At 38.9% G+C, this 19,475-nt stretch overlaps 1 protein-coding gene across 1 annotated transcript in view; it reads left to right on the top strand.

Annotated features, from left to right (window-relative positions):
• LOC121971515 overlaps positions 1 to 2,429 on the top strand; it is a 40,515-nt gene extending 38,086 nt beyond the window's left edge. The window contains exons 8-9 of the mRNA XM_042522824.1: positions 1,882 to 1,945; positions 2,109 to 2,429. Coding sequence (XP_042378758.1) covers positions 1,882 to 1,945; positions 2,109 to 2,169 — 125 coding nt within the window. The 3' untranslated portion in view covers positions 2,170 to 2,429. The remainder of the gene's footprint in view (positions 1 to 1,881; positions 1,946 to 2,108) is intronic.
• The last annotated feature ends 17,046 nt before the right edge of the window (positions 2,430 to 19,475 follow it).

Genomic DNA, 19,475 nt, shown 5'->3' with positions numbered 1-19,475 from the left:
AGGACTCTTTGCCTAATTGAATGACTATGCAGTACCATAAATACATCTTCATATATCCTGAACTATTGTTGCCCTTTTCTTTGACAGTTGATCAATTATTATTGCTTCATTTTCCCAATCCCTTCAGCATGAAAATAATCCATGCTTCCCTGTCCTTTCTTTACTAGTAATTTCTTGTTCAGCAAAGCATTAAAGCAATCATGATGCTCTCCACCATTTTTTTTCATGTTACAAACCTTTGAATAAGGTGCAACCTCGTTCTTGCTAAATGATTTGCCATTTCTAATGTTACCAGGCCAAAACTATCCCCACAGTTTATATTCCAATCTCATCCTGTTTCCTTTGTTGACCTTTTTTTTCTGTGTTCCCAAATGACATCAACATTCTTAAATTTCTTCTTTGTAGGCATTTTCCAGAAGTAGCAAACGGCCAAGACTGACTGCATATTTGATCAAATGAAAATATACAAAGTTACAACAGTGGAAAATTATACTTCAAGTTAATTTAAAATTGAAACAGAAATAAAACAATTAAGCTAAAATTAAGTTGTTTTTGAACAAGGTGCAACCTTTTGTCTTGTTCTTGTTAAATGATTTTTTATTCTAATAATACCACCCCAATACTTGTTTACACGGATTATATTCCAGTGTCATTCATTTTCCTTTGTCAACTTTTTTTGCAGTGATTCCAAGTGACATTAGCATTCTTAAATTTCTTCTTTGTAGGTATTTTGTGAAGTGTGGTCAGTAGCTAAAATAGAGTAGAGAACAGCCAAAACTAACTGCTTATCCAATCAAATGAAAATATACTTACAAACAATGAGCAATTATTCTTCAAATTAATTTAAAGTTAAAAAAGAAATAAAACAATTAAGCTCAAATTAAGTTACTTTTGAACAAGGTGCAACCTTTTGTCTTGTTCTTGCTAAATGATTTTTCATTCTAATAATATGACCCCAATACTTATTCGCACAGATTAAGTACCAATGACATTCAGTTTTCTTGGTTAACTTTTTTTTTTGCAGTGATCCCAAGTGACAGCAACATTCTTAAGTTTCTTTCTACTCACATAATCCTAAGACTCTTAAATGAGCACACTAAAGAGCATGAAATGTTTTACAATTATTGAAATAGAAAAGATGCTTATTAAAAAAAATCATAACTCGGAAAAGTGATTGGCCATTCATGTATTATCAACTATGGACCAACTTTTTTATAAAAGAAACCTAAAGACTCAGAAAGAAATCATTTAGGAAAATCATGGGAATTGGAATTACATTGAAGGGGAGCCTTGGCACAACGGTAAAGTTGTTGTTTTGTGATTTAAAAGTCACGGGGTTGAATCCTGGAAACAACCTCTTTCAAAAAGCAGGTAAGGTTGCGTACGATGGATCCTTCCTCGGGACCCATCATGGCGGGAGCTTCGTGCATCGGGCTGCCCTTTATGGGAATTGGAATACATTAAAATTACATTAAATACAACAGATTGTGCGTGGGCAGGATTCTGTTGTATCATAGGCACACTAGGAACTCTTACTGAGAAAGAAAAATAGATCTAGATATTCTTTCTACTTGAATTAATTTAGATTGTTTTAACTATATGATCAGTTTAAAAATAGTATGAATTACAAGTGAGCTCTACTTCTAATCATCTCATCAATGTGAAACTACACATAAATGAGCTCTACTACTAATCATCTCATCAATGTGAAACTACACATAAATGACATTACAAATTGATTGTTTGAGATATAAATCTTAGATGTAAAATGCCAATCAGATTTTTCTGTGAATTAGATTTTGTAAGTACCAGAAGTGCCACCTACATTTTGTAGGGCATCTCTGACTTCTAATTTACCATGGCTGTGAATATCTGGTGCAGGTCTATTTCTGTCTTTGATCCTGTCAATCTACGTCTTGCAATCATCGAAAGAGAAGCTAACAAGGTCATACTTCTAATTTCTTTTAGTATAGTATAATTTATCACATGAAGAACTAATCCCGCTTCCAATGTATCTAGGGACAAGTATGGATATAGCACCATTATTTTTATAGAAGGTTTCACATAGAAAATTGTGGGAATTAGCTGAAGTAATTGTTCTCTTCCAGGTTTGTGAAGGAGAATGTCGCAGAAAACAGTATTCATGGAGGAATAGCCAAGGTTGAATGATATGTTTTTGCAAGCTGTTGGGGTTCCCCCTGCTGCTCCCGAAACCATCGTCTACTGGATAGGAACATGTTTTTCGCTTTTGAAGGCTGTTAATGTTTCTTAGAGGCACAATCATGTTGGAGAATGCATATTGTTTTTTTTTTTCCCGTATGACTTTCTTTAGTAGCATTGATAGGGAGGGTGTATAAAATCATGATGGAAGAAGTTGGTGGTTCTATTTACTAAAAGTAAACTAAAACTTTCAAGTTTTTTTTCCGATAGATTCTAAAGGTATTAGACATTGTGGTAAAATTTTAACGAATTTGTATTTGTTCCCTTGCTAGATCAATCAAAGAAAACTTTTGACCCAACTATTTTTATTTTCATCAGGATAATCTTTACTAATATCTTCTCTGATCATTATACTGTGATAAACAATGTTTCTAAACCTCACTTCTTTCAATTTTTATTGTAATGATAAATATTGATTTATGCAAGAGGTTCATCATGTTAGAGAGCAGATTGATTGTATTAAAGGTAAAACAGTCAAGTAACAGAGTTCGATGCTGTAGAACAAAGGTGAATATGATTTGGTCAAATTTGAGCTGGGTCAAGTTGTCATTTTTGAACTGCTAAGAGTAGTAGGATGATGCTAGGGTGAACTGGATTAGAAGAGTGGGAATTTGGTCTCCAACAATTCAGGTGTTTAGATTTTGCCTGATTAATTATGGAGGTGGATGGTTTTTCCTCCTAATTTATTATCAGATAAATTTAGAATACAATGCATATTTTGAGGTTGACCTCCTGATTTTTTTTATTATTTAACATGGTTTAAGGAGAATAATATTTTGAAAAATAAATGTGCTCTTTAGTAAATACAAAAAGTTAAAAGTGCGCTTTAGGTATTTTAAAAAGTTGAGTACATCCTTTTGTAAATTGTTCTTATGTAAAAATGGGTGAAATTGCCCTCTAAAATAGGGTGATCTCTGTTATGTAAAAATTGTTCTTATGGAAAGATATTAGAGAATTAGCTCTCAAGAAAATCAAGGGAATGGTAGGATGGGTAAAGGCCGTTTTGTAGAAAAAAAAAAAAATGTGGAATCGTCACATCAGCGGCCCCCCTAGAGCCGGTCCCACGGATATGAAGGGAGGTAAATGCAGGTACACAGGTGGAAAGTGCATGGCGGAGACGTTAACCCCAGGCAGTGACACCCCGGGGATCGACCCTTGGACCTTTCAGCCACAAAACCATGCACTCCCCATCTGTGCTACGCCCTGGGGACTTGGTTGGGATGGTTGATTAGGAGGAGATGAGTGAGGGTGACTTGGGAAAGAACTAAGGCGTGGGGAGGAGTGATAAATTGTCATCTTCGAATCACCCTAACTTATTGCCTTCTAGAGACCCCTAGCATTGGATATTCATTCAATGATAGACCTCTATATGGCCCAGGCATGGATAACTTGCCTGCCTAAGCACTTGTTGGATTTTTTACACTCAGTAAGTTCTATGAATATTCAGTACCTTTCTCTACTTTTGGTCATGTTATATGCATGTAGATATTTTTGATACTTTATTTTGTCATTTTGGTTAAATTTCATTGTTAACTTAATTTATCTCCACTTTGCATTTATTTAGTATCGGAAAACACATAATAGAGAGAAATTGGATAACTGGCCGTGCCCCATAACACGAGAGTGATCCTCTAGCTGAAGTTAGATGAGAAACGAGGTAGTTGTGGAGGTTCTAGAACTTGACACGGGCTGGCCATACCCCCAGGCATGGTCATGTCACATCCGTCGTGGAGCCAGATTTACTCATAGCTCGACACACCAGGTCATGTCACCTAGCACAGTCGTGTTCAGATACCCAGATCCTAACACGATTTGGTCATGGCCACTATCAGGTCTGTATCTAGCCCTTGACCTTTGTCACTTGAGTAGCACGATCCGACTGTGCCTCCCAGCATGACCGTGGTGGGATGGCGGTGCCCCATTATTTTTGAAATTCTATGTATATTTTGGTCGGTTCCAAGAACTATAAAAAGGTCTAGGAGGCTCTTGTTTGAAGGTTAAGGGTTTTTCCTGTGACAGGAAACCCTCGAAGAGTCGTTCCAAGGAGTCATCAAAATTTCTGTCTATCTGAGAGCTTAGAGATTCTTCTAAAGATGCCAACAACAACACGACTAAGCTCCTCTTCTCTTTTCTCTTTGATTTGAGATGTAGAATGCCTTATTCTTTTTCTTTCAGTTGGAACTCTATCGCTATGGAGTAATACTCATAATTTTAGGATGAGGAAGAAATCAGATCGACTTGTTGACACTTGTTTATGTACTTATTTGTCTTTTCTTTATCTCATGATGTGTTTATCCATGATCTAGCTTTATTATGCATATATGATTTTGACACTAACTGTACATCTTTATATCTCATGGGATGCAGGGAAGGACAAAAGGTAAATCTAAATCTCTAACCCATAAAGATCGAGATGTGAGGAGTTGTTCATGAAAGTAGTTTAAAACCTCACGAGGACACCATTGGCTATCACAGAGCCTCATGAATTTATCCTAATTTGATGTCACGAAGTAGGGAATATCATCTTGAAAACTGCGGGGCATCGTGATAGGAGTCTCCATGAGAAAATAGTTACTTTAGTAAGGCTACCTTGAAAGTAGGCGGTGTATTTGGATAGGTACGCTGGTATAATTTTAAAAGTCTATACCAATTACCTTGATAGACCACCTGCATATGAACAAGCATTAAGGTAGGAAAGTGAGTAGTATTTAGGATATTAACAATCATCATGATGAAACTGAAATCCTAGAGTTGCTCCCCAAGATCAAATTTCTCCTATGACTTATTGTGTTTTCTCAATTTGTTTTCTTTCTTTCTCAACTCTTGTGATTCTTGATTATCTAGATTACCTGCTTCACAATTCTTACTAGTACTTGGTTTTACAATCCCCACGAGATCAATATCTTTTATTACTTGATGACAGTTATGCACTTGAGGTTTTCTCCTATTAAAGATCGATAGGGGGTGAATATTGATGGTCTCACTTTTCTACATGTTTGTTCTTTCTGTCAAAATTAGTATTTGCAACATAATATAAATAAATAAAAGATAAGAACGAAAGAAATAGAGGTTTACTTGGTTACCAACCTCCCTCAGGATAGTACTCCAAGACCTATGTAGAGGAGGCGCTTGCACACTAGCTTATCTCCTTTATGAAACTTTTTCAGAGGTGAAGAAGTCTCTTACAAGAGTTGTATCACAATAATAAATAAGACAATATCACATGCATATATAAAGTAATACTATGTTTTTCTTCTGTAGTCAAAATGTAGCGAGAGGTCACCTAGGAAATAAAAGTACTAATTTAATTCTATGAATCATAACTATTCTTAGATACATATCAACTCTTAAGATCAAGCATAATGTGAAAAGAGATCCTAAACAAGTATGTCAACATCAAAACTCTTACGACTAAACAATGCTCAAGTTATATTACTATCGATATAAGAAAATAGATCGCTAAGTATACTATCACAAGAACACAAAATCTATCATACTAGAGTCATGCTATAAGACCAATCAAACAATCACATGATGGCATGGACGACATGATGATATGAAAAGAAAAAAAACTAAACGCATGACAAAATTGAGCAAAAACTAAACTAAAAACTAATTCTATTTGTTGGGGGGTGGGGTGGGGGAGGTTACTTATATAAGTGTGTTAGTCGTATATGTTGATTATCTTCTAGCAATGTGATCCGGCAGTAAGAATGGGGAACCCACTTCCTGAAGGGGATCAACCTGAGGACCGATGAAAGGCTGTGCGGTGGATGGCCGAGCCGAGCGGATGGGTAGGTCCGAACGGAGCTAGAGATAAGCCCATCCATGGGCTCATGTTTCCGACGCCAAGGCAGGAAGACCGAAGGGCCGAGCGGGAGTCCGCTCGGCAGGGGCCAAGGGCCGAGGGGGTTGTCCGTTCGGCCAAATAGGGGCGAGGGTATAAAGGGTGCCGAGCGGCCTATGCGCTCGGCTCAGGATATGAGATATCAGCAGAAGCATGTCTGATGATTAGGCCGTACACAAGATCGCACGATCTTGCCGTCACATCATGGAGAGGCTGATACAGTAACAGTATGGTCTCATGGACGTCTCCCTGACAGATCCATATTCAGACATGGCCCTTCTGACAGACCCATACCTGGGCATGGTCAAAGGCAGGTGGTTGCTTTGATTGGCACGCCCAGGCTTCTTTGAGAGATCTATATAAGGCTTCCATTTCTCCACTGGAGGTATGAAAAATCTTCATCTTGAAGCCACCTTTTTGTTATTCCTCGCCTGACTTGAGCGTCGGAGGGTCGTCGCCGGGACACCCCTCCCGGCTCGGTTTTGTTGCAGGTTCACCGGAGCATTCGAGGCTCTAGCAGGAAGCGCCACGTGCCCAGCGTCCACTGATAACCGGTTCGGACAGGATCACAATGTAATGCTCCTCTCTCGTGATGCTCATCCGTCTGGCTAAAATGATCATCGGCGCATTGGTAGTACTACTCCACCTTGTCATTACCTTCATTTGATATGCATCTTTGCTTAGCCTACTCATCTTTGATTGTGGAGAAAGTAGTGATGATGTCCTTGTTCGTCGTGTTTCACTTTCTCGTCATTGTGTCATCATTTGAGCATCTTTATCCTAAAAAAGTACTGATGAGCTTTGTAAATCTTTCAAAGAGATTCAATTTGACTAGTTGTTCACCCCATAGTTCATCTCGGATCAAAAGTTAAGGCTATTTGAAATTTGGTCTACCGATGTCCAGCAAGTGACAAACAACCGTGCTTGTGGGAACGCCTAACCTGTGTCAATTGCTGTTTTTGATGTTTTTGTAGCCAGAATGTGGCATGACCTTGTTTCTCAACATGACTTACATGTGCTTATCTCTAGAATGCTCTCCATTCTCGTGGCGATTGCTACGACCAGATCATAGTCGCTGTTGGCCTTGTAATAGATTAGAACAAAAAAAAATCTATGATACAAAAATAAAAGAAAAAGTCAAACATAAAATTAAAAAGAACTTAGGTTGCTTCCTAAAAAACACTTGTTTTAGGTTATTTGCTTGACCCTTATTAGTTCTAACTTGGAGCTTCTAGTTTGAAGGGTGCATGTGCCCCTCCCTTGTGGAAATCTCCATATGGAAGTCGATGTTTTATTCTTGCTTGTGATGGAATGATATACTTGTTCATCTTTCTCACGTCATCATCTGATTTTTCCATATGGCCGCTCAACTTCAAAAGATCATTTAGCGGTCGTCCATGGGTTTCTTCTTTGTCCACCTCTTGCAAGCTATCCACCCTATAATATATATTCTCAACATGCAATCGATTAGTAGCTTAGATAGATCAAACTCAATTTTATATTTTCCAACCATCAAGGAGAGTTTATGATTTTTGATATCGATTATAGCTCCAGCGGTGACTAAAAAAATGTCTTCCTAAGATGATTAGTATTTTAAGGTCCTCATCCATATTAAGTACTGCAAAATTAGTAGGAATCACCAAGTTTCCTACTTTCACTGAAACATCCTCTAGAATATCTAATGCGTACCTATTAGATTGATCTGCAAGCTTCAACGTTAATGTCATTAGTTTCAACTTACCTACCCCTAGTTTCTTGCAAATCAATAAGGGCATGAGGCTTACATTAGCACCAAGATCACAAAAAATCTTTTTAAAGTTAGTTCCATTAATCATGCAAGGAATTGAAAAACTACATGAGTCCTTGAATTTTGGAGGTAATTTGTTCTACATTAATGCACTGTACTCGTCCTTTAAAGTGACCATGTTGAAGTCTTCTACCTTTCTTTGGTACGAGAGAATGTCCTTCATGAACTTTGCAAATGTCAGCATTTGTTACAAAGTATCAAGGAAGGGTACTTTCATGAAAATAATCTTGAGCATCTTAATTTTTTTTTTTTTCAAATTTCTCGTTGTTCTTTGTTTTGACCAATCTCTGAGGGAAGGGTACCAGTGGTGTGTAGGTACTCACTAGATCTTTGGAGCTAGGTTCTTCAATCTTCTTCTCAGAATTTTTAGGGGTATTATCTTCATTAAGTGAAATTTGAGTAACTCCATCTTTTTGGTTCAGCGTAATGTCTTCTTCCTCCTTGTTTTCTTGAAGCTCTGCTAAAGCTCTACTGCTCCTTAAAGAGATAGCATTGCAATGTTCGATGGAGTTTGTTTTGGGTTGTCTTGGATATCCACCTGCAGCTCTCAAAGAAGAGCTGCTTCCCTTCACATATTGAGTTTCAAGCACTTAATATAGTTAGCAAGGTATTCGAGCTTATATGTCAATTGTTGGATTTCATCATTCTACTTGGTTTAGGTAGCAATAAAGGTTTCCAATAATGTCTCTATATTGGATTTCTATAATTGTTGAGATCTCGATGGTGGTTCATGATTTCCCTGCTCAACTTGTTCTTGATTATTCTCATAAGATAACTTTGGGTGATTCCTCCAATCGGAGTGATAGTTGTAAATGACATTTACTTGCTCTATTTGAATTTCTTAAGAAGGTGTAGCTCCTATCTGACAAACCCTAACTATAGAACCTCCTTTGTCTTTTCATTGATGATGATTTCATGCCACAGTCTTGATGATATCGTAGGCTTTATCTAATGTTCCTTCAATTTGTCCCATGCATCATACAATGACTCCTTATCTTTTTACGTAAAGATGGTGATTTGATTTCTAAGATGTGTTGTCTTGCTAGGAGTAAAATATTTATCAAGAAAATGTCTCTCCAGCTAATCCCATTTGATAATACCATCTAGCGGACGAGAATGCAGCCAAACTCTAGCCTTGTCCCTTATAGAGAAAGGAAATGACCGTAACCTAATAACATCTACAGAAACACCATCAGATTTTATCATTTCAAAATATTCTAAGAATACCTCTAGTTGAAGATAAGGATTATCCATGGGTGCACCTCTAAATTGGTTTTGTTGTATCATGGCGATCAACACTGGGTTAAGTTCAAAGTTATCAGCGTCAATCGGAGATTTTACGATGCTAGATCTTCGTCCCCTTGCACTCGGTGTGGTATAGTCATTCAGAGGTCTATTCTTATCGTTTTCCATGATTGAGGTTGATTGCTCTCGCTTTGCTTTATCAGACTTATGCATAAAAGGAAACTTGTTCACTTGAAAAAAAGAAAAGTCAAAAAAGGCAGTAAAGGAGAGTGAAAGGAAAGACAAGAAAAGAAAAAGAAGAAACACTAACAACTAAGGAAATAATCTATATTAACTAAATCACAGTCAAAGTAATATTGATTTGACATAGTCCTTGGCAATGACACCGAAAACATGATAGGTGAAAACTACAAGTGCACGACTGTCATTAAGTAATAAAATATCGAACTCATAGGGGCTGTAAACTGAGTACTAGTCAAAATAGTGAAACATGCTAGATAAAACAATTGAGATCGCAAGAATCGTGAGAGGAATAAAACAAATTAAGAAATGCAAGAGGAGTCTTAGGAGAAAATCATTTTTGAGGAGCCATTATAGGATTATGGTTTTACAACGATGACTATTTACACCTTAAATACTATTTACTTTCTTATCTCATTGTTGACATGCATGAAAGTGGTCTATCCTGTGGTAATCAATATAGACTTTTGAAATTATACCGGTGTACTTTCCCAAACACGACGCCTACTTTCAAGGTAGCCTTACTAAAATGATTGCTTTCTTAGGGAGGTTCCTATCATGATACATGCCCATGGTCCTCTAGGTGTCATCGCCTACTTCATGACGATGAATCGAGGCAAACACATTAAGCTTTGTGATAGCTAATGGTGTTCTCGTAAGGTTTTGGACTACTTTTGTGAACAACTCCTCAAGTTTCAGTCCTTATGAGCCGGAGAGTTGGATTCATGATAAGTGTGAAATATATAGGATTTCATTGTTATTTCACACTACATTCTATCCACTTTTGCATGTATAATTTGAGATAATTTGATTCTATGCTTCATTTTCATAATTTGATTGAATGACAAGAGCGAAGATTGGAGTGTAACAGAGAGTGAAAAGACCAAGCCAAGAAGCTCCACCCTGCCATAGGCTACCGTGCCCAGTGGCATGGCCAGTGGTAGGTTCAGCTATCTCACCACTATTGGTGTAGGTTGCACTAATAATCTGGTTTTGATGTATGACAAATATATTAAAGTTAGATGTATTATTTATCTAACTACTTTACCAAGTGTGCAGGAGTTGATTGGTGACACCAGACTGAAATCCAGTTAGGTCTACGGGGCTGATAGCTAGTCGGAAGTCTAGATAGGCTCGTGGGACCTGATATCTGGCGGGAAGTCTAGTTGGGTCCGTGGGACCTGACAACCGATTGAAGTCCAATTAGGTCAGCAGACCTGACAATTGACAGAAAGACCTGGTGGGTTAGAGGCAAGTCAAGTGACTGCAAGTGGTAAGTGAAGGTAAACAACTGGAGGAGAGATCAAGTGAGAACGCATTCCCCGTTGAGGGAACTATAGGCGTCGATCCAACTTAGGTCAATTTGGGAAGCCTAAGTTGAAATCCAGACTAGATCTAGTCTTGAGGAGACAGGATCTAATTACTACCCTATCTGCTATGTTGTGCTAACCTTGTTTTGTAGGGGAGATATAATCTTTGATTGCCCGGACTAACCTTTTCTTGCAGGGAGAAGGTTGTTGAAGAAAAGGGTCGGGGCGCCCGAACTTCGGGCGTTTGGAGTAGGCTCGCCCAGTGGGTGTCGGAGGCGCCTAGGCAATCCGGGTACCCAGACTTGGTCCAGGTGCTTAGACCCGAAAAATTATCCACAAGCTGACGTGGAGCACGTTGATTGGTTGAGCCGCGTAGTCCAGGTGCCCGGAGGGGTTCCAGGCACCCAAAGTGAACCTATTTAAAGGTTTTCGACCCGAGCTTTAGAACAACAATTGTGACATGTTTTCTTCTTGCTCGGTGCTCCAAAAAAGCTCCTGGGACACTGTGAAGCTCCTCCGATAACTTGCGACTCAGATTTTCATATTTTTCTTGTTGTCGGTAACCTTATTTTTAGTTCTTGTACTCATCTTGTAACACATTTTTGCGAACTATTAGTGGATTGCCCAATGAAAGTACTCGACGAGTGCAGACCTTGGAGTAGGAGTTGTCAAAGGTTCTGAACCAAATAAAATCAACTTGTGTTAGCGTTGTTTGTTTCTTTCATTTTCCGTTGTGTAACTTAGTACTAATTCAAAATTTTCGACGATCACTATTCACCCCCCTCTAGCGATCGTGCCCAGTGGCAAGGCCCATGGCGAGCTCTGCTGCCCTACCACGGGCGACCGTGTTCAGTGGCATGACCCATGGAAGGTTCGATTTCCATGCCATGGGTGCCTGTGCCCAGTGGCACGGGTCGCGCCTAGCGGCATGGGTCATGCCAAGCGACACGGGTCGTGCCTAGCGGCACGGGTCATGCCCAGTGAATCTACTCCTTAGCGCCCAGCACGGGCGGCCATACCCAATGGCATGACCCATGTCGGGCACTGTCTTCAGCGCCTACAAAAGGGGAATTCGCTTGATTTGCAATGGGATCACGATTTAGGGTCGTCGAAGGATCCCAAGTAGGCAGAGAAGGCATCTTGAAGGCGAGGAGAAGCCATCCACTTATAAAGGAGGAATCAGGAGTGGCTAGGAGGAAGATTCATCGAGCGATTTGAGCATTTCTTCCTCTTCTATGTTTTCTCTGCATTTGTACTATTTGATTGAGAATGTTAATCATATTTGCTGGTTGTAACTATTAAAACAATCGGTGAACCCTTAGGTTTTGATATTTGGGCAAAGAGTTAAGTTAGGATTTGTATCTGTATTTGATATGCGTTATTGAGTGTGAAGGTGATAGGTACAATGAGAATTCCAAGTATGATCTCGGTAAAGGTGAAGTCCAAGCCTCTTGGCGGTGTAAGTCCAAGCTTGAGGCTTGGCTATGTAAGTCCAATTGTGACATGGCAAGAGAAGACCCGACAATAAGGATAATGTCGAAGGAAACTCTTGAAGGTAAGGCATGAAGGATGGGGAAGTATCCGAGGGATGCAAGGCTGATAGAGAAGGCTAGAAGGTAAGGTTAAGGTTGTGCGGGTGAGGATAAGTGCATTAGTAATTGTACTCAGGGGTAAAACCCTAAGTTAGGGTTTACCAGTCGAGTGGTATATGTCTCAGTCAACAAATTAGATCCTCTATCCCAAATTCTCGTGTCCCCGTATCCCTTTAGCGATCGGACAGTCATGACATCCTCGTGATGTGCACTGTATCCTTGAGATGTGATTTAGCTAGTCTGATTAGCGAGGGGACACGGGGATACGGGAATCTTGGGACAGAGGATCTGATCTCCTCAGTCAAATGGTGGTTGAGAACCAACAAACCTAGAATAGAATTCTAGGGTTTGTGGTTCTATGGTTACTAGTCGATTGGGTAGTTGACTGAGAGCGAATATAATGCTTATGTTTTCTCAGCCCATGAAGACCAGTCGAATGATCCATGTTTGGGAAGTCGACTAGATTCGAGCTGTTAGATTGTAACTGCCGAATTCCACAGAGCCAGTCGATTGGTAAGTATCAACTGGTGGTGGAAACACAGTTTCTGTGTTTTCTCTGAAGCTCTATATAATAGAGCTCGGGGTGACTGGCTTAGGTGACAAAAATAGACTTGGAAGTCTATTAGAGTCTCCAAAGCTCTCAGTGTGATCCTTGTGTGTGATCAAGAGATTGTGATGAGGTTTCTCCATCGAGGAGGATTGAGCTAGCTGGAATTCTGAGGACTAATCCACCGACGGATTAAGGGATTGTCCATCTCACGGGCATATCTTGGAGTAGGAGCATCATCTCTGAACCATACTAAATCAACGTGTTAGTGGTTTGATTATTGTCTTTCTTATTTTTAGTATTATCATTTATATTCTGTTGTGTACTAACGAATACTTAGGAAGTGAATGATTTGGGTGGCCGTTTATTCATCCCTCTTCTAGCTGGTGATCAAGGTCCCAACAATTGGTATCAGAACGATGAGCGCTTTTGAAGGACTAACCGTCGAAGGGAGCAAGCACTAGAAGAAAAAGGCGATGATTTTTAGAAATTGTCCATACCAACAAGTGGTATCGCAATAGAATCAAAAAGAGCATTAGGATGGGACATCTTAATTCCAACTTCAAATGAGCGGGAAGACTTCGAGTATTAGAGGAAGCGCTTAGAGACATGGTTCCAAATGGATTGGAACCATTGTATAGCATTGGAGGAACCTTTTGAAGCTTCGATGAACAAGAAAGGAAAGTGTCTCTGACCATGGTATTGGACTAAGGAGCAAATGGAACAATCAGAAGCAAACATGGAGGTAACAAAATTTTTGATAAATTTGTTACCTCCTAATGTGTTATCTTGTGTAGGTGAGTACAAGTGTGCTCATGAGCTATGGAGCAAAGTGATTGCTCTTCATGAAAATCCTACACAAATTCAACAGTAGAGGAGCTCAAGGAGAAGAGCTCAGTGGTCTAAGAGGAGGATAAGGACCAATCGGATGTTCAAACGTGCTCAACATCCGAAGAGGAGGAAGAAGTGGAATTGTCTACATCTTCGAGGGAAGAAGAAGAAAAGCAATCTGAGATAGTGGAGATCTTGGAAGCTCAACCCTCAATCACCTCTACCAAGAAGAGTGGGAAGGCCCATAATGCTTTGAATGTAGAGAGATGTGACACTACAAGAGTAGGTGCTCATTGCTAAAAAAGATAAAGGAGGTAAACCGTAAACTCAATAAGGTTGATTTAGAAACTAATGTGAATTGTAGCAATGGAGCCAAGAAGAAGTAACACTTCATATGCTTCATGTGCGGTGAGCGGAGACACTGCCACTCCAAATGTCCAAGGGAGGGAGCAATTAAGAAGCTCACCCAATTGAATAAATGGAGGGGAAAATGGAGACTCAAGTCTACGGGGAGCTCCAAAGGTAAAGGGGAAGGGAAACCTCAATTTAAAATTTAATTCAAATTCAAATTTCTGCATGCATGTTAGAAATAATGTTGTTTATTTATCTATGCATAATTATGATTTTAGATATAACGATAGGAATATGGTCAACATCGTTGATAACCCTAGGAAATCAAATTCAAAGGTTAAATCTAACAAAAAACAACCAACTTTGCCTAAGGAGAGGAAGGTGATGGAAAACCTAAGTGTGAATCCCAAGAAGGGGATACATATGCTTAGGAAGGATAGGTCTAGGAGTGTCCATGGTGGACAAATCAATTCTAGGATTAGAAACCTAGAATTGGGAAATCAAGTCTTGAGGGAAAAGCTTGATAGGGTAGAAAAAGTCCTAGATAGATTCATTATTGGATCTAAAGGATTTGATAAAATTTTAGGTAGTCAAACACCCAATGGTGATAGATCGGGTTTAGGATACCGATCATCATTGCCTAAGGCCAAAGAAAGGACATATGCAATGATTGCACATGCTAATGACAAGGGAGAAATCTCGAAGGTCAAAGAAAAGATATATGTAAGGGTTGCATATAACTATGATAAGAAGAAATTAACCAAAGACAATATGCCTAAGGTTAAGAGAGTAAAGTGGTTAGGTCAATTGTCACCCGAGGTGCATCATTGTAGTTTATCTATAATAGATGAGTGATCTAGGAAGGTGGCTAGAGTTAAGAGCACTAGGGTGAGCTCAAAGAGTTAATTTGGGACTCATAGTTAATGGATCTCAAGTAGAGCTTGCTTGGAATTTTAGATAGGTCATAAAATGTGCCAAGGGATTTAGAGATGGACTTGAGTCTCTAAACTAGTTGGTTAGCACAATTGAGATGAGATTCATGCATAAAAATATGAAATGATTTTGATATTGCATGAAAATTGATTTTAGATGTATAGATGTCATATAAATCAATGCTAGGGATGCATTATGGTTTAGTATAGGTAAATACATCAAGAGGAAGTTAAAACTAGAGCTTTAAGTCAAGGTTTAACCGAACGATTTAGATAGTTTTGAATTTTATATCTATATTGGGATTCATGATGTATTAATTTTAATTCTATTTTCCTCAAGTAAATAATGATAAAATAAACTTCTATACAATTTTAGAATTTTTGGAGGTCTATGGAATTTCTGATGTATTTCTGAAATTAAATTCAGAAATGAGTTTAGGCTGAAATATTAGTGCTAGTTGATTGCTATCAGAAATCAGTCGACTGGTAATACTGTTCATCAAATATGGAATGACTCTGTGAGCTTGATTTGATGAGGGCAGTCGACTGGGGACTATGTCGGTTGATTGAGACAGTTTGAAACTATTTTCAACAATAGAAAATGACCAAAGGGATGATATACATGTATGTAATCATATGAGGATTAATACAAAATGATTATCATCATTAGAGATATTAGAGTCCAATAATTGAGATATTGTTGGAGCACTTTTTGATATATGGCAAAGGGGGAGAAGTTTAGATTTAAGTGAGAAATCTAAATACCTTTGTAAGGAATCCTAGCTTAAGGGGGAGCTTAGGTGAAGGGAGAGCCAAGGATTAGGTTCCATTATATATGCATGAGTAGATTGCATATTTATTTATATATGTATTGTTTCTATATTGGTTTCCTAACTTAAATGATTGTCAAACATCAAAAAGGTGAAGATTGTCGGAGCAATCGATGTACCCTTAGGTTTTGATGATTGGACAAAGGGTTTAAGTTAGGGTTTGCATCTGTATTTGATATGCACTATTGAGTGTGCATGTGACAAGTGTGAAGGAAAGTCCAAGTATGATCTTGACAAAGGTGAAGTCCAAGTATGAGAGTCTTGACAGTGTAAGTCCAAGCTTGAGGCTTGGTCATGTAAGTCCAAGTATGACTTGGCAAATGAAGACCCGACAATAAGGATAAGCCCAAATAAAGCTCTTGAAGGCAAAACATGAAGGATAAGGAATTATTTGAGGGATGCAAGGCTGATGGAGGGGCTTAGAAGGCAAGGTCAAGGTTGTGCTAGCAAAGGAATATCTGACAGTGTGAAGTATATAGGATTTTTATCTTGATTTCTCACTACATTCGACCCACTTTTGCATGTATAATTTGAGATAATTTGATTTTATACTATATTTTTCATATGTTATTATTCCTAGATACTGTTTTTATGTATTTTGGATGATAGGAGCGAAGAATGGAGCGTAAAGGAGGGCAAAAAGACCAAGCCAAGGAGCTCTGCCCACCACGGGTGACCATGCCCAGTGGCACGGCTCATGGTAGGTTCATTGCCTCACCACGGGCGACCGTGCCTAATGGCACAGTCTGTGGTGGGCTTTGCTGCCATGTCACCGGTGGTCGTGTTTAGTGGCATCACCCATGGCAGGTTTGGTTTCCACGCCACGAGTGGCCATGCCCAACAGCATGAGTCGTGCCCAACAGCATGGATCATGCCCAATGGATCTGCGCCTCAGCATCCGACATGAGCGATCGTGCCCAGCATCACGGCCCATGTCGGGCATCGTCTTTTGTGCATATAAAAGGGGAATTTGCCCGATTTGTAAGGGGATCGTGATCTAGGGTAGTCGAAGGACCTCAAGAAGGCAAAGAAGGCGTCTTGAAGACGAGGAGAAGCCATCCATGCACAAAGGAGCAATCAGGAGTGGATAGGAGGCAGATTCATTGAGCGATCTAAGCATTTCTTCCTCTTCTCTATTTTCTGTACATTCGTACTATTTGATTGAGATTGTTAATCATGTTGGCTCATATGGGGTAACTTCAATTTGATTGAGATTGTTAATCATGTTGGCTCATATGGGGTAACTTCTATGAAGTTGTTAATCATCTTCTCTATTTTGGATTCTAGGGTTAGGGAGTAACTTCTATGTGATGTAAACACTTTTCTTTGATCTATGCATGCTTCTTATCTTATTTCTATGAAGTTTTGTGATTGTGGTCTAGATCTACTATTTTAACATAATCTCTATGCCAAAAGCATAAGATTCGAATCCTACGAGGGTTTGGGGATGAAATGAAAGGAAAACTCAACTCTCCAACCTATAAAAAACTGAGACATGAAGAATCAGATAGGATAGTGCAATCCGGTTTGCCGCAAGGAACCCTAGGCAATCGTAGAGCTTAATGGATCAATCCTAATTCGTTATAGATAATGGTTAGGATTGATATGCAGTTGTAGAAGTAAAAGTTTATATCGAATATCATAGGATTGCCTACCTACACAAGCTAATATTGCGGATGAGAATTGTGACATAGGTTAAGTGTTTGTTAGCATGGAGGTGAAACCAAAATCCTATGATCATTCTCTCTGTCTGTCTTTCCTCTGTCTTCTTGCCCTAATTATGTTCTATCTTCTTGTCTAGATCACATTCTATCTTCTTATTATGCTCTATCTGAATTCTCTCTCTTTCACCCTCTTTGTTTTCCTCTCATCTTTAGATTCTGATTTGCATTCGTGACAACTCACACTTTTGATTTGGTCTAGACTGTTAAGTTGATTTGTAGACTAGTAGTCGATCACTAGTCCTTGTGGATTCGATCTTATTATTACTTGACAACATCTCCGTGCATTTACGGATTTTCCCACACATCAGTTCGCCTTTTGATTCTTCCCTGCATCTCGTGGGATATGAAGATGCACAGTTAGTGTCATAATCATATATGCTTGATAAGGTTGGATTATGGATCAACATATCATGCAATAAAGACACACGATTAGATATATAAAAATAGCATAAATAATACATCAGACTACTCCCTCATCCTAGAATTAAGACTACTACTCCATGGAGATGAATTTACAACCAAAAGATTAGAAGAAGACATTCCACAACTCAAAATCAAAGAGAAAAAAAAAGAAGAGAATGCTTAGGCATGTGTGTCATTATCTTCGGAAGATCTCCAAACTCTATGGTGGATGGAAACTCCGATAACTCCTTGGAAATGATTCTCCTAGGGTTTCCTATCACAAAGAAACACCTCCTCCCCTAAACAAGAGCCTTTGGGCCTTTTGCAGCCTTCCAAACGTGACCAAATATGTTAGACCCTTCCAAAAATACTGAGGTGCTGGCTATGAGCCATAGTCATGCTGGGAGATAGGGGGGGCACGACCATGCTGGTTTTAAAGATATTGCCATGACCAGATCGTGTGTCTTTGGAATTTCTTCTCGGTGATTGCAAGGTGGCACAATCGTGCTAGGGAGCACGACTTGCCTATGAGAGTTGCTGGAGGCTAAGTCGTTGCTCCATTTCACTTCAAATTACACTTGAAAGAATTTGCCAGTGTCATGGGAGATGACCAAAGCATTTTCCTTGCTATGAACTCTCTTTCCAAGGTTTTTACTCCAATTTTGCATCTTGTCATTCAAAAAGTGCAAAGAACAGTTCTTCGAATTAAAAGAGTGAAAATAATACAAATGAGATGAAGGTGATGGAAAACCTAAGTGTAATCCCAAGAAGGGGATACATATGCTTAGGAAGGATAGGGCTAGGAGTGTCCATGTTGGACAAATCAATTCTTGGATTAGAAACCTAGGATTGGTAAATCAAGTCTTGAGGGAAAAGCTTGATAGGGTAGAAAAAATCCTAGATAGATTCATTATTGGATCTAAAGGACTTGATAAAATTTTAGGTAGTCAAATACCCAATGGCGATAGATCAGGTTTGGGATACCGATCATCATCGCCTAAGGCCAAAGAAAGGACATATGCAATGATTGCACATGCTAATGACAAGGGAGAAATCTCGAAGGTCAAAGAAAAGATATATGTAAGGGTTGCATATAACTATGATAATAAGAAATTAACCAAAGACAATATGCCTAAGGTTAGGAGAGTAAAGTGGTTAGGTCAATTGTCACCCGAGGTGCATCATTGTAGTTTATCCATAATAGATGAGTGATCTAGGAAGGTGGCTAGAGTTAAGAGCTCTAGGGTGAGCTCAAAGAGTCAATTTGGGACTCATAGTTAATGGATCTCAAGTAGACCTTGCTTGGAATTTTAGATGGGTCATAAAATGTGCCAAGGGATTTAGAGATGGACTTGAGTCTCTAAACTAGTTGGTTAGCACAATTGAGATGAGATTCATGCATAAAAATATGAAATGATTTTGATATTGCATGAAAATTGATTTTAGATGTATAGATGTCATATAAATCAATGCTAGGGATGCATTATGGTTTAGTATATGTAAATATATCAAGAGGAAGTTAAAACTAGAGCTTTAAGTCAAGGTTTAACTGAACGATTTAGATACTTTTTGAATTTTATATCTATATTGGGATTCA

This window comes from Zingiber officinale, chromosome 4A (genome assembly GCF_018446385.1).
Source record: "Zingiber officinale cultivar Zhangliang chromosome 4A, Zo_v1.1, whole genome shotgun sequence".
In the NCBI taxonomy this organism is placed as follows: Eukaryota; Viridiplantae; Streptophyta; class Magnoliopsida; order Zingiberales; family Zingiberaceae; genus Zingiber; species Zingiber officinale.
Note: the sequence above shows the minus strand (reverse complement) of the source record. Positions and strands in the feature narration are given on the sequence as shown.